Here is a 14,897-nt window from a genome sequence, read left to right as displayed (position 1 = left end):
ATGATCCGGTAAATGGTTCTTTCAGGTGCAATATTCTTTGTAGCAATTTCCTTACATGTGAGGCCATTTTGATGCAAAGTGATGATGGCTGCACGTGTTTCTTTGGAGGAAACCATTACTAACAAGAACACAATGATTGGAAGCGCTTCTTCCCTCCTTTTATAGCAATCAGTCTGCTCTTACAATCTAATTAGTATGATAGTGATTTTACCTGACTAGTACTCATTCACATTTTCACATGTGCTGCTGATATGATTAGTCAATGTTAGTTGGTCATTTTGTGTCAGGATAAAAAAAAAAGTGAAAAGTGTTTTTTTTTGCGAAAAGTTCATTTTTTTGACCAATGAAGCTTTTAGCAATTATTTAAAATGCATCTGATCACTCTACACAATAATCTAGAAACAATGTGAATGAACACCAAAACAGCTTAAGCAGCAAACTTTGCAAAACACAAAATATATACCCAAATTCCCACACTTGCGGTCTTGGCCACTTGAGAGCACGTGCGCGCAACAGGAAGTAAGTGCACAAGACTGTCCCAGACCTTAAAATACCAAAGCTCAGTGCCCTTAATGCACACTAAACCCACACTATCTCTAATACCGCTCCGGAGCGGTATTCAAGGGTTAGTGTATCCCATCATGCATCATGTTCTGGAAATAAATTGTGAAACATTTTGCCAAGATCGTGCGAGAGGTCACGGAAACCTTTCCAATGTAAGTTAAATATTAATAATAATAAGATATTACATATAATTTGGTAGTAAAACAAAGTGCTAAACATTTTATTGCTGCAAAGATACGTATATTTATTTTTGTACAACATTTGCAACTGCTTTTTATCATTTAATTAAATTGTAGGGACTACTGAACAGACATTTAGAAGTTGATTTTAAAATGCAAAGTATTGAAAATAATAAAACTTTGCGTTTTTACAACACTATAAGTGTGTCCCATCAGGTTTAACCATTACTTGTCATGTAATGTTTACTTTGATTGTCATGGGCCACAAAAGGCGTTTTCTCCGACATGCTGTGACTGAAAATAGAACTATAAAATACACCAAAAACGCAACATCATTACGAAATGAAAAAATGTTATTAGCGCGCTGTAATCCAAATCTTCTGAAGCCATACAACTGCGAGGAACAGACCCAAATCCAAGCCTTTTTTCGGCAATCTGCTTCTCCATCCCGAGCAGCGAGTCCAGTGACCGTGAGCAGCAAAGCCCGCTTCAAACGACAGGTTTTACGGCAGGATAATCGAACGCTCATTTGTGCCTTGTCCAAATACACACACTTACCATGAGATCACGTTGGCTGGACGGCTCCCTTTGCTTATCCTTATTCATATATTTGCTACATAGTACCTTTTAACCACACAACTGCTTTTGACCTTTACATGTATTTATTTATATTATGTATTTATTTGTGCATAATATTTCCACTAAGTGGAGCTGGTAGTTAGACAAATAGCATATTTCACTCTGGAGTTGACTAATTATTCCTTTTTATCGACGGATTGATTGACTGGAAAGGTGTTTCTGGCCTGCGAAATGCCACTAACCATAAAAAGAGGTTCTATATACAAACCACATATCTTCCCAGTTATGGTTATGGAAATTAAGCACCAGTTGACTAGCCTACAGTCATGTATTGCACATAATTAATAATTAACCATGAGTCGAAAGTCAGAGATAAAATGAATGGGTTTAGGTACCTGTGCTGGAGATCATAAAGAACATGAGAATGTGACCAAATTCCATTGCAATAGACGGATGGAGTCTGTCCTGCTGTGGTGATATGTTACTGTTACAAGAAGAGAATGTTGATTGTTTTGTGTGGCAGTGTAACTTTTTTCAGTTGTCCAGCCAGGAAATCTCAGATTCGAAAAACAAAAAAGGGAAATCACAGTTCCCTCCGAGAAGAGATCTCAGAGCAAAGGAAGATGCTATAGGGTTAATCACTTTTTTTACTAACCACTAGCCCTCAACAATGAGTATGTGCAGACTCCAGAAGGTTTTGCACTTGTCAACCCGTAAGCTTGTCTTCAAAGGGAGCAGTCCAGCATGTAGGTTGCCATGTATACATAATGCTTTATACATTCGATCAGCTAATTCACCCTTGTTTAAACTTGGTAAAATAATGTGTTACACATGCATAAATGGTCATATATTTATATATATACCGATGAGCCATTTTGATCACCTCCAGCCTAGAGCAATGAGTGCACCTGGCAACCAAATTGTGCCGCAAATGCAGTTGACAGAGCAATATATATACCACCTGATGACCGGCTTTCGGTCAGTAGAATGTTCGGTTTCAGAATGGCAAAAGCTGCCGATTTATCAGTTTGATAAAGGACAAATTCTTATGGCATAGCAACTCAGAACTTTGATCTCAGAAACGACGAGCCTTGTGAGTGCTGCTGTATCAAAAGAGGTGCACGGAAGGCCAAACGACAAACCATCATGCGGCCGTGTGTCGTCCACAGCTCATTGATGCCAGAGGGGAGCGGACACTGTCATGCACTGTTCACAGCGATCAAAGGGCCACAGTGCGACAAATCACCAGCAGCTACAACAACAGTGGTGACCAGGGCAATGTGCCGCAGCACTCAGTTCATAGTAGCCTTCTGTGTATGGGTCTGCATACCCAACGACCAAGCCGGGTCCCCATGCTAATTCACCCAATCAAACATTTGTGGTTCGACTTGGAAAAGTGGGTTTTGTGGGCTAAAGGAGGTCCTACAGACAGTGGAGTCGCTAGGGATTCTGGATGTCGTGCACAAAATTTGCTATGGTGCCACTTTAAAATTACTTTCAGTGGTGGTGGGCCCTGACTTGGGCCCCTCTCAGCCTCTGGGCCCCATGCTCTCTGTCCACTTTTTCCCCACAGTTGCTATGTCATTAGATAGGTGGTCATAATGTAATGGCACGTGTGTGTGTGTGTGTGTGTGTGTGTGTGTGTGTGTGTATATATATATATACACTTGTTGCAAGGTGGGGCCTCCATGGATTGAACTTGTTTGTTCAGCACATCCCACAGATGCTCCATTCCATTGGATTGAGATCTGGGGAATTTGGAGGCCAAGTCAACACCTCAAACTCGTTGTGCTTCTCAGACCATTCCTGAACCAATTTTGCTTTGTGGCAGGGTGCATAATCCTGCTGAAAGAGTTCACAGCCACCAGGGAATACCATTTGTACATGTACATGGTCTGCAACAATGCTTAGGTAGGTGGTACATGTCAAAGTAACATCCACATGGATGGTAGGACCTAAGGTTTCTCGCAGAACATTGTCCAAAGCATCACACTGCCTCCGCTGGCTTGCCTTCTTCCCATAGTGCATCCTGGTGCCATGTGTTCCCCAGGTAAGCACACACACGCACCCGGCCATCCACGTAATGTAAAAGAAAACGTGATTCATCAGAACAGGCCACCTTTTTCCATTGCTCTGTGGTCCAGTTCTGATGCTCACGTGCCCACTGTTGGCGCTTTCGGCAGTGGACAGGGGTCAGCATGGGCACCCTGACTGGTCTGCGGCTATGCAGCCCCATACACAACCAACTGTGATGCACTGTGTATTCTGACATCTTTCCATCAGAACCAGCATTAACTTCTTGAGCAATTTGAGCTACAGTAGCTCATCTGTTGGATCGGACCACACAGGCCAGCCTTCGCTCCCCACATGCATCAATGAGCCTTGGCCACCCATGACCCTGTCGCCGGTCCATGCTTGCAAATTTTTCCTGCTTTTAACACATCAACTTTGAGGACAAAATGTTCACTTGCTGCCTAATATATATCACCAACAGGTGCCGTGATGAAGAGATAATCAGTGTTTTTCACTTCACTTGTTAGTGGTCGTAATGTTATGCCTGATCAGTGTGTGTGTATATATATATTAGGAAAGTTTCTCCTTCAGGCTTATACCATGTACCAATTGCCAAACTGATTCAAACTGATTGTCTAACATCTTTTGTTATTCATATTAGTCTTAAAGCAGGCATCTTAAGAAAAGTAAATAATATATGCTTGCTTTGTTACATTTCTTGTTACATATATAATATTACATGTTTTAATGAATGTGCACGTCAAAAAGCAACCAGCTTAGAGTGGGAGGTGCGCACTCTTTATAATGCAAGAAACATGTTAGCAGTGTGGAAACTGTCAGAGAAAGATGCAAAAATCATTACAGGCACCGACAGCGAGAGACAGGGGTGAATGTTGCTGGTTACAATGATGACTGAAATTGCGAAATGGCCTTAAACAATTAGTAAATAAACTGCAGAACGTTATGTTTTCTAATATACGCACTAATTGCATTAATTGCATTCTGACAGCACTGCACGAACTCACGGCGCTATCTATTTATTTATTTTTTTGTTAACCAGGGTTCAAAGTCCAAAGCTTGAGGAAAATCTGCACTGAAACAGTGTTACTCCTCAGTTGCTCAGTCACATTTTTATGAATTTTTACAAGGCATGTGACAATACGATACGTGCGGCGTATTCATAATGACTTGTTTATAAATCTGCCGTTGTCAACAAAAAGAAGCATTGATGTCTTCCTGTGTGTTTCGGCCAAAATAAAAGTTGAGAAAAAGCAAGAACTCCATCAACATTCATAAATGTTATGTAGTTTTATTGTTGTTCTGTAAAATAAAATAAAAAGACAATAATAATGATAATAATTAGCTTGGTGATACAATTATTATAACATTCACACATAGTGTTCAAATTGGTATCTGTAATATTTTCTAATATTTAAAAAGAAGTCTCTTCTGCTCAGCAAGGCTGCTTTTATTTGTACAGTAAAAAATACATGCTTGATTCAAGAAGGGGGTCTGATGGCCAAAAAATATTTTACTACATGGGGGGAAAAAAACTCGAAAAAATGTGTTTGGTATTCGGCCTTCAGCCCAGTGTTTCATTTTTTTCGGCTTTAGCCAAGAGTTTTCATTTCAGTGCATCCTTAAAAAGAGGAAACTGCCAAGTTGCCTGAAAACGTTGAGATGATATGAAACAGTTTTAGTTCAGCTTGGACTGTGGTAGAAACCTGAGCATTATGGAGTCAGTTGAGTCTCAGTAAAAACACTTACTCCACAGTATGTGTGAATTTACTGTTTCACTAATAAAGCAAAAGTTGATCAGAATGAAAGAAGGATGAGAAATGGGAATATCCTCATAACATTTGATTCAGGGGGAAACAAATTCTACTCTGGAAACTACACACATGATATTATGGCAATATACAGTATTTAAGGATCTGCAAAGGGATAGTTCACCCGAAAATGAAAGCTGCCATTTACTCACCCTCATGTTGTTCCAAACCTGTATGAGTTTTTCTTCTTCTTCTTCTTCTTCTGAACACAAAAGAAGATATTTTCAGGAATGTGGGTAACCAAACAGCTGCTGGTCCCCATTGACTTCCATAGTATGGAAAATAAAAATACAAATAAATACTAGGATATACCAATCGCTAGGTTGATACTAGGGAATGACGTCATGAGCAATCCAGTTCTCTATTATAGATCAGTGTCTGGATTCCAAATGATGTCACTTCCTCCTGAGTGCAGTTGTTGCTGTGGTAGATTTCTCTGATTGTATGATCAAGCCCACTGCATGAGACATTCACAATACTGATTAACACTGATCATGATGACGTTACAGTTCAGAACAGGAGAATCCACTGGATCTGAAACATATAGAAATCTTTGCATGAAGATATAGGTTACACTTTTTTTATATAGTCTGATCTATAATAGAGAAATATATAGGTCAGTGGCTGGGCCATATTTCTCAATATGCAGATCAACTCTTCACACAGTGAGTACAACAGCACTCTATGTTTGATAAACTGTGGATAATTTCCATTGCTTTGCCACAAAATACATTCAATCACTACATCTCTCAAAATTGGGAATAATTTAGGAATAGAACAACTTAGGAAAAACGTGGACTGTAATGTAAACATGGGCCATGTAATGAGGCAACAGTAGAGGTGTGTCATTCTTGTTTTGTAAAGAAATTTTACATAAGAAAACAACGCTGAAGTCAAAAGACAATGATGAGAGTAAAACAAAGTTTCCTTAATAAATCAAAAAATACACAGTATATGTTGCACAAGCACAAACAATCCCATACAACTGAATGGTGAATAAAGAGGACCTTAAATACACAGTGATAATAAACTAAAATGACAAACAGCTATGATGGATAATGAGTGTCCATGGAAACTGATGACTGGCGGGTAACTAGAACAAAGGAAACAGGAACATGACGAGAAATAAACTTTAATGAAACTAAAAGAACATAAAGGTGACAGATACTACTTGTTAGTGTTTTAGATCATTGTTTTATAAGTGACAAAGCATGTTGTGGAAAGATGAAAGTTGGTTACTATAAAAAGTTTTGAAAAATGTACTTACAGTAAATATTGAAGTGTGTCCTAGCTATTGAATGCTATTGTTAATGGAGTTTTCAAAGAGCATGTTGTTGCCAAGGTGAAGCCTGTCCTCATTAATTAATGCCTTATAAATGCCCTTGATGAGTGAGCAGACTTTCCATGTCTGACACTTTTATAGATGCTCTTTTTAGATCAAGGGAGCTGAATTCAACAACCACAGCATCACATGACAATTTGTGACAAGTTCTCACATTTTAGTCAATGAAAAAGATGTATCTTCATCCATTTCCAAGTAACATTAATAATCATTAAAATTGCAAATATACTTGAGATTGAAAAAATGCATTGTAAACTCTGTAAATATGCTAAAACTAAAATAATTTGTAGCCACTTTATTGTTTCTGTTATATGATAGTGCCGATTCATTTGACATTGTAATCTGTAAAGGTCACAACAACCAGAACATAAAATGAAAAATATGCAACAATGAACTTTATTTCAGAAAATTATACTTTGAACCAAATCACCTACACTGCCTTTTAATATTCATCTGTACCTCACATTAAACTATGGAACGGCTTCAGAAGACTTGGAATATAGTGTATGCAATTTTATGGTGCTTTATAATGTTTTTGTGCCTTTTGTGGGGCTTAACAATAACACAAAATAGTATACGCACAGTATCGAATTGGTGCATCCCTACTTTGACTATTCCAATATGGTGGACGGCTTAGATATATCGGCCCATAGAAACAGCAATAGGGCATCTACCTATGCATATCTATGTCTCTAATAATGAGCTAATGACCATTCAGGAACGTGTTTGGGAATTGACAAGAATTTTAAAATGGGTAAACAAGTAAATAGTTTAGTTATTTATTTATTCCTGATAATATTTCAGTAATCAAGTCATGTGTTTTTTTTCTATTAGCTGTTTGGATTCAGAGCTATGCCAATTCTGTTGTATGTTATAAAACATAAGTCATTTTTATATATGTTATAGCAAGCAACGTGATATCTCATCTTCGTGATACCTCGATAAAATGTATATTATGAGCTGTTTCAATGCAAACAAGTGGCTAAAGTCAGAACACAGCTGTTAAGGAAACCATTTAATGGTGCACTTAACTTTCACAGCACTCATGGATATACCAGATTCCAGAAGGAATGTGCAAAGCATGATCGACAAAATTAAAAGCTATACACATGATAACAAATACAAATGAAGTACAGAACTCAGCATTCATCAAGGTCCTGTTTGACCCCTTCCATCACTACCAATGTAAAATCTACTATACACACTGGGGCTGCATGATTATGACAAAAATCATAATTGTCGATTATTCCCTTGAAATTGTAATTGCAATTATTAATTACGACTATCACAATTTACATTGAATGATGTTACCATTGTTTGAAGCAACTGCGTGCCAAATATTTATACGAAAATAAACAAGCTGAAAACACTCAAACTGAAAAACTTTTATTGCTTTTCTATAGTATTAAAGGGGTCATATGATGTTGCTAAAAATAACATTATTTTGTGTATTTGGTGTAATGAAATGTGTTTATGTGGTTTAAGGTTCAAAAAACACATTATTTTCCACATACTGTACATTATTGTTTCTCCTCTATGCCCCGCCTTTCTGAAACACGTCGATTTTTACTCGTGACCTTTCCAACGTGATTACGTAATGCGTGAAGTCGAGCTATAGTGCACGACTAGCATTTGTGGTTAAAAAGTATATAAATGTTTATTTTTTTTTAGAAAATGACCAATTGTTTCGCTAGATAAGACCCTTATTTCTCGGCTGGGATCGTGTAGAGCCCTTTGAAGCTGCACTGAAACTGCAATTTGGACCTTCAGCCCGTTGGTTCCCATTGAAGTCCATTATATGGAGAAAAATCCTGGAATGTTTTTCTCAAAAAACATAATTTCTTTGCGACTGAAGACATTAACATCTTGGATGACATGGGGGTGAGTAAATTATCAAGAAGTTTTTATTCTGGAAGTGAACTAATCCTTTAACTATTTTTTTAATTAGTACTAAAAGTTTTGAAATTACCTCTTGCTTGTGTGAAAATGGCATCAGTTCAATTAAAAACAATTAAAAACTAATACCTAAAGTCTGCATTTTAGACCTTAAGGGTACCACCCGAGTGACAGCTTTTGAGTCTACCCAAATGAACACTAATTTACACTGACTTTGTATGCTTGTACATGATGTGTGACAAATGTACAAGAATGTCCTATTGAAATATTTAAGATATATACTGACAAACACAGTACCTACTCAGCCAAATTTTACATTAACCTACTGTATACATACATCATTGTCTATATTATATATTGTGTTTCTGCTATTTTGTACATTGTCTATTTTATTTGTATATTATTCTTTTTATTATCTGTGTCCTGTCTTGTCACTGTCATTCTGTTGCGTTGTGGAGCTTCTGTCACTAAAACAAATTCCTCATATGTGTAAACATACCTGGCAATAAAGCTCATTCTGTTTCTGATTCATTCTGATTCTGATTCTGATTCTGTATTAATTCACAGGCGGTCTGCCTTTTGAGGATTTACACACTATTGAATAAACTGTATGGTCCGTTTCAGTGTCAAGCAATGTTGTTTGGTGTTGTCCAATTGTACTGTAGGTGGTGCTGGGGTGATTGTTTTTTTGCATCTCCGTTGGTATCTGTGAATTTTTAAGCCATATTAACAATGCAATAAACAAAACCAGAAAATCCTTGAAGTTAAATTAGGAAATGTATTCAGACTCAAGATATTTATACAGTTAACATGTTACTATTTTTAACTTAGAAAATTCTCCCCAATGGATGTTTTTGTCTCTTTCTTACCTCAGAATTGGACATTATCTGACTGGTATTGTGAGAGTGTCTGTGTTCTTGTGTAAATCCATACACAGTTTGAGGATTCGCTGATTTCTCCAACATCTCCAGGGGTCTTTGTACTTTGTTCTTTGGCTGTAGAACAATCCAATCAAACAGTCATACAGATCCTTCTATACCACTTAATATTTACATACACATTTAAATGTACATGGTTAATAGTGTTTGGACACCCACTGCTGCTTCTTCCAATGAAGACAAGTTTTTAATAAGAAGGCTTCCAATGTTACTCAAGTCAAGGGAATTGTGAACAACATTTGTGGCCCTTTTCAAATTCAGCATGATAGTGGCCTTGTACACAAAGCAAGTCCTACATAGAAATGGTTTACTGTGTTTGGGCTGGAAAAACTTGATGGCCAGACCTGAACTGAACTGAAAAGCTGACTGATGCTGTTGTGCATATGATCCATACAGTCATGTTCCAACATATAGAGCAGTGTTCTTTAATAGTATAGTGGATGCATTCCTTTACAGGTGTAGTGTTGGCTATCCATATAGGCTACATTTGGCCATATAGTGTATGTTCTGAAACTTTGCTCTGATTAAGTACACAAAGTGTATGATTGCATTAAACTGCCAACAAAAAAATTCTTTAAAAAACAGAGATGCCCAAACCAGGGTCTACAGGCCAAAGTTGGCCCACGATGACCTCTGATTTGCCCTGCCATGCCATATCATGCCATAATAATAGGGGGGAAAACATGCCATTGGAAATCTTCATTACTAATTTATCTTTCTGTTTTAAGACTTTTTGTTCTATTTCTGCATTAAAATTTAGAGAATATACTGGAAATGAATTCGATTTTTCATAATACAAAATCTTAATATATTTGGATATAATGCAAAATTTACTTTCGACCCTCAGCCTTCAATCAAGTTTGATTTTTGGCCCTTTATACTGAAAAGTTTGGGCTCCTCTGGTGTAAAATTAAGTAGATATTTGGTGGATGATTTTATCAGAATTGTTTTCCAATAAACTTATTACATGTAAAATTATGATGATGATGACACGTCACGTTCTTTCTAGGGCTCAAACCACCCCTGAGCTACTGGCCACACAACCTCCCAAATGTCCATCACATGACTCATGAGGATTCTTGAATTAAGAGCAATTATAATCCGTCATGGCTGCACAAAAAAAAAGATTAAAATCGGCATAAACGGAAGTTGCAGTTATCTTGTCATCTATGTTGTGATGTATATCTGAGTGAAATGGCTTCTCGAATGAGAAAATAATATAGAGCGGGACTTGGTGTTGTCCATCAGGAATTAATTGGATTGCTGTTGTTTGCTATTGCTGCAATCACATGTGAGTGACGGGCTGCTGGAGGGGAGCGGTTATTGCTCCGCCTTCACACCAGTGCACACGTCATCAGCGCAGAGATGCTGATGCAAGGAGAGGGGAAATTAATTTGATTACATGTTATGACGACACGTACATTTGAACAAATGAATTATGTGCATGGATAAATCATATATAATAAACACGGCAATATTCCATTAACAAATAAGAATTGTGATGTCATGGTGAAGTAGTATTTTGAAGCTTACCTGAACTTGTGCATAGATTGTATGATCATTCTGCTGGGCACCTAAGAGATTTAGAATAGTATTATTATAAAGAATCTCCTGTCAGTTACTATCACCATAGATCCTTGGTTTCTCCACTATGAGGCACCATATAAGATTTACATAAATCTCCATACACAAATGTGAAATAGTCAAACATTATGTAAGTGTTGTGTAGATGTAAAGTTCTAGATCTGACGCTGGTGTGTATAAGCTTTTCATATGTATTTGTTTGTGCATTCAGTATGTGACTGCTTCACCTTTGTGTATTCAGAGATTCATGTAAGCGCAAGTAAAATTGTAACTGGTGCCTCATATCACACAACCATTTTGAATCCCATAAAGCTGTTGTTCTGAGGATATAAGCTCTTGATAATTTTGTAAAATATTTGAGATAAAAGATAAACATACCTTTGTTATTATTCTTGCATGAGCAGTATGTTACAGCAGTTGCAACTAAAATCAACAATGAAGCACTTATAACAATGACAATGAGCCAATGGAGAGGAAAAAAACTGTTGTTGTCTCCTGTTGTCTGTGGATTCTCTTCTGAAATAAAAAACATTAGATTAACAACTACAGTCATTAGAATACTCCAGAAATAGTGAAGATAAATGGCTAATAAATTAAAAATGCATGACTAGAAAATGCATTTATATGCTTTGCATTGGGTTTGTGGGCCACTTACTTACTTTGATAAGGTGTACAGAGGTGTTTAATCTGTATTGTGTCATTCTTCCAGCTGACTGGGTTGCTATAGTTACAAATAACTATGTCCTCTTTACAATACAGGGTTAGAGTCTGTATTTCAGATGATATATTTTCCTTCTGGCTGCAGTTGTTGCTGTGGTAGATTTCTCTGATTGTACCTTCATGCCCACTACATGAGACATTCACAATACAGGAGTTAACAGCGATCATGGTGACGTTCCAGTTAAGAACAGGAGAATCCACTGGATCTGAAACATATTTATGAAAACTGCTGCATGAGAATGCATCATATATGACAGACCCTAGAAAGTTTTTTTTTACAAACTTTTTTGCATAGCAAATTCAGAAGTGAAACTGAAAAATTTGCTTTGGCCAAAAGGTAAAAATTTGCATTTTCTACAGAAAACATTGAAACTCTGCAAGATTATGATTTAATTTAAGCACGTAACCTTTATTCTTGATATTGTTTTTTAATGTGGTTTAACATGCAACTCAGACTCACCTATAACAGATACTCTGTATTTAGCAACATTTATATTATTCGATCCAAATATTGTTGCTGTGTAGATTCCACTGTCTGTCTTTTTCGTGTTCTTCAGTGTTAGAGAGAAGGTTGACTCATTGAAAACCACACTGTAGTTGTTAATCTCTGTCTCTACAGTTTTCTTACTGAATGTCACAATATTTTCTGATTCATGATTCATCCAGACCAGTGTATTAAAAGGTAGTAGTTTATCAGTCTGTATGTCCAGTTGAACAGAACTTCCTGTCTGCACAGAGACGGCATTTTCAGCTTTGCACACGGATGCTAGAAACAGAGAGGGTATTGGAAAAGACTTGTTACAGAAATATGAACATGACCTTTAAATTATCAGAAATATTTATTGTAAATTTAAATGAATAATATTTCATATTTGATAACTGAGTGATTTGAATGATAAATGCCTTTTTTTTACCTTTTGTTCAGTTTAATTAATTAAAATGAGCTAAACTAACACAGTTTTTGTACATATTGTAACAACTTAATTTTATTTGAGTTAACACTACTTAATATATTTAAAATTAAAGTTTACTTAATTAATTTGTGTTAAAACTACATGAATCATTTTTGCGGATATAACTAACAGGCAGTGGATCTGTAATTCCCATCATGCTTTGCAAGGGACTGAGTGTTGTAATGTTTTTGAATTTTGTGGTTACCATTATGCAGAAGACTGTTGCCTGTGCTTAGGCTGTAGACACTCAATATATAGCTTTTATATATACATTGTATATAATAATGAGTACACCTGCTTGGTAAACATAAGAGAATTAATTAATCTTCAGTAAGTTGTTTTAAAAAAATAGTCCCACATAAGAATTTATTTTCCGAGAAACGTAATAAAGTTAAGTTGAACATTCTAAAATAAATGAATTTGTCCTAAACCAACTAAATTGTGTTGACTCAACTAAACAGATTTATTTAGAATGAACTAAATTAAATTGTGTGTAAAGACTTCAATTAAATTAAGTAAGGGTAATAAATTCATTTGAGTGTAGCTGCAATGTACAGTAACTGATGCATGTGTGCTTTATAACTGCAAACAAGGCATACAAACCACACTTAAGATTAATTAAACAAAAAAAGCACTAACGTTTATTTTCACTGCATTTATTTTAGATAAACTTCTCCCATGCTTCTTTGAACTTTCCCTCCATATACTTCCTCACTTATTCACTAGACAGTTTAATTTAAATAGGTGGGAAAGTGAACTGAACATAGGCACTCACTGCATATTGGAATGCCCTGTTAAGTCTACTTCACATCGCTATCGCACAATTGTAACTTTAAAAGATTCCACACTGGTATGACAACTCTTTGCATATCAACACTTACTGTAGAGAAAAACCCCGCCAAAAAGTGTGTTGTGGCAGATATATACATATTTATGAATTGGTATCAGCTGGAAAATCCAAATGTATTTGTTTTATGTTTAGAAGACATAATCTTTCAGATGGGACTAGAGAGTTAGGTGCAAATATAAATTAAGTGTTGTACTGGTGCATTACATTGTCTCCTTTTGTAACAAGGTGAAAATGATACCTAATGTATCAATTAATAAGACTAAGTTTGGATCCTTGCAAGTCTCGTCTGTCTGAAAGAAAGGCTTGATGCAATCTGAAAGTCCCAGTGATCCTTGCTGAAGCTGGTCGATGAAAAGAACTAGTTTTGAGTCAGAGAATCTTGATAAATGGAAAGGTTGAGGCCGAAGCCTGGCACGTAACTTAGGATATTCTGGAGCATTGGAGCTCACATCTTATCGAAGCCTAACAGAACCACCGAACTCTGGGAGGGTCCCTGGTGTGGGCCTTTAAGGTCGGAGAAGAGTCACGCCTCTCAAGGTGGGCTTGTCCAATGAGAAAGGAAGAAATTCCAAGCGGGAGATTGCAATTGCTGGAGGGTTTTACGACCCTTTGTTCGAGGGCATGGTAATTTGCACATGTAATTCACTTGGGGTGTGGATGCACAAACTAATAAAGATTCTTAGAACACTAATATGTTGCATAGGTATAAACATACAATATACACTCTCAATTAGATCATCCAAATACTAATTCATAGATACTAAACATAGTAGGGTTATATATATATGTAAGCTGACAGGAGTGAGTGTTTCGATCATAAGCCTGCATAAAACAGTATACAATCTCAAAGACAAAAATACACGATGACAATAATATACACAATGACCTGAAGGACCATGTGTGTTCATTCAAAGAAAGGTTTTCCTATTAATTAATTAATTAGCAAAGAAAAGTCCATCCCTTGTGGATTTTCCTTATGGACAAGGCAGTGATTTTCTCCACCTAAATTCCAGGAGGTCGTAAATGTATCTGGTGTCAGGGTTGCCATGGTAACCAGGGGGGGCCTGGTGGCAGACATCCTGACATCCAGTTTATTGGGTGAGGGGACTGTGACGATTTGTTAATCTAATGAATAATTGATTTGTTAAATCAAATGAAAAATGGTGTGTCTGATTGGTCCAGACGCTACACCTCCTTCATATGCTCTTGGAATCTTGAAACTTTTTTTTTTTTAAATATAGCCTACTGTTTATTTTGTATATTACAAATTTTGGTAGACATATGTCTATGGAATGTAAACAGACTTGGTAAATCAACATCAAGAAATATGCAATTGACATTGTAATGAGCACGTGTTGACAAAATAAGATACAAGAATGTTTTGTTGTATTGTTTCGTTATTCATTATCCTTGTTTGATCATACTAATCTCACTGTCATGGCATTTCTTT

At 36.6% G+C, this 14,897-nt stretch overlaps 1 protein-coding gene and 1 pseudogene across 1 annotated transcript; both read right to left on the bottom strand.

The window, feature by feature from the left end:
* LOC107569263 (uncharacterized) overlaps positions 1–3,200 on the bottom strand; it is a 9,722-nt pseudogene extending 6,522 nt beyond the window's left edge.
* Positions 3,201–8,958: 5,758 nt separating this feature from the next.
* LOC107569262 (natural killer cell receptor 2B4-like) lies at positions 8,959–12,751 on the bottom strand. Its single transcript, XM_016255299.1, has 7 exons — positions 12,700–12,751; positions 12,105–12,410; positions 11,584–11,850; positions 11,303–11,440; positions 10,874–10,914; positions 9,272–9,397; positions 8,959–9,108 (listed from the first exon to the last, which is right to left on the bottom strand). The coding sequence occupies exons 1-7, from the start codon at positions 12,749–12,751 to the stop codon at positions 8,959–8,961; spliced, it is 1,080 nt and encodes a 359-aa protein (XP_016110785.1).
* Positions 12,752–14,897: the final 2,146 nt, after the last annotated feature.

The sequence above is a fragment of the Sinocyclocheilus grahami genome, unplaced genomic scaffold (assembly GCF_001515645.1).
Source record: "Sinocyclocheilus grahami isolate Dianchi unplaced genomic scaffold, SAMN03320097.WGS_v1.1 scaffold1328.1, whole genome shotgun sequence".
In the NCBI taxonomy this organism is placed as follows: domain Eukaryota; kingdom Metazoa; phylum Chordata; class Actinopteri; order Cypriniformes; family Cyprinidae; genus Sinocyclocheilus; species Sinocyclocheilus grahami.
This window is presented reverse-complemented; position numbering and strand designations above follow the sequence as displayed.

Excerpts from the sequence above, each read along its gene's own strand:
- LOC107569262 (XM_016255299.1), bottom strand. The coding sequence starts at position 12,751 with ATGGGAATTACAGATCCACTGCCTGTTAGTTATATCCGCAAAAATGAT. Across the intron at positions 10,915-11,302 it reads ATGCAAGAATAATAACAAAG|GTGCCCAGCAGAATGATCAT; the intron begins GTATGTTTATCT and ends TAAATCTCTTAG. Across the intron at positions 9,398-10,873 it reads CAATCTATGCACAAGTTCAG|CCAAAGAACAAAGTACAAAG; the intron begins GTAAGCTTCAAA and ends ATTGTTCTACAG.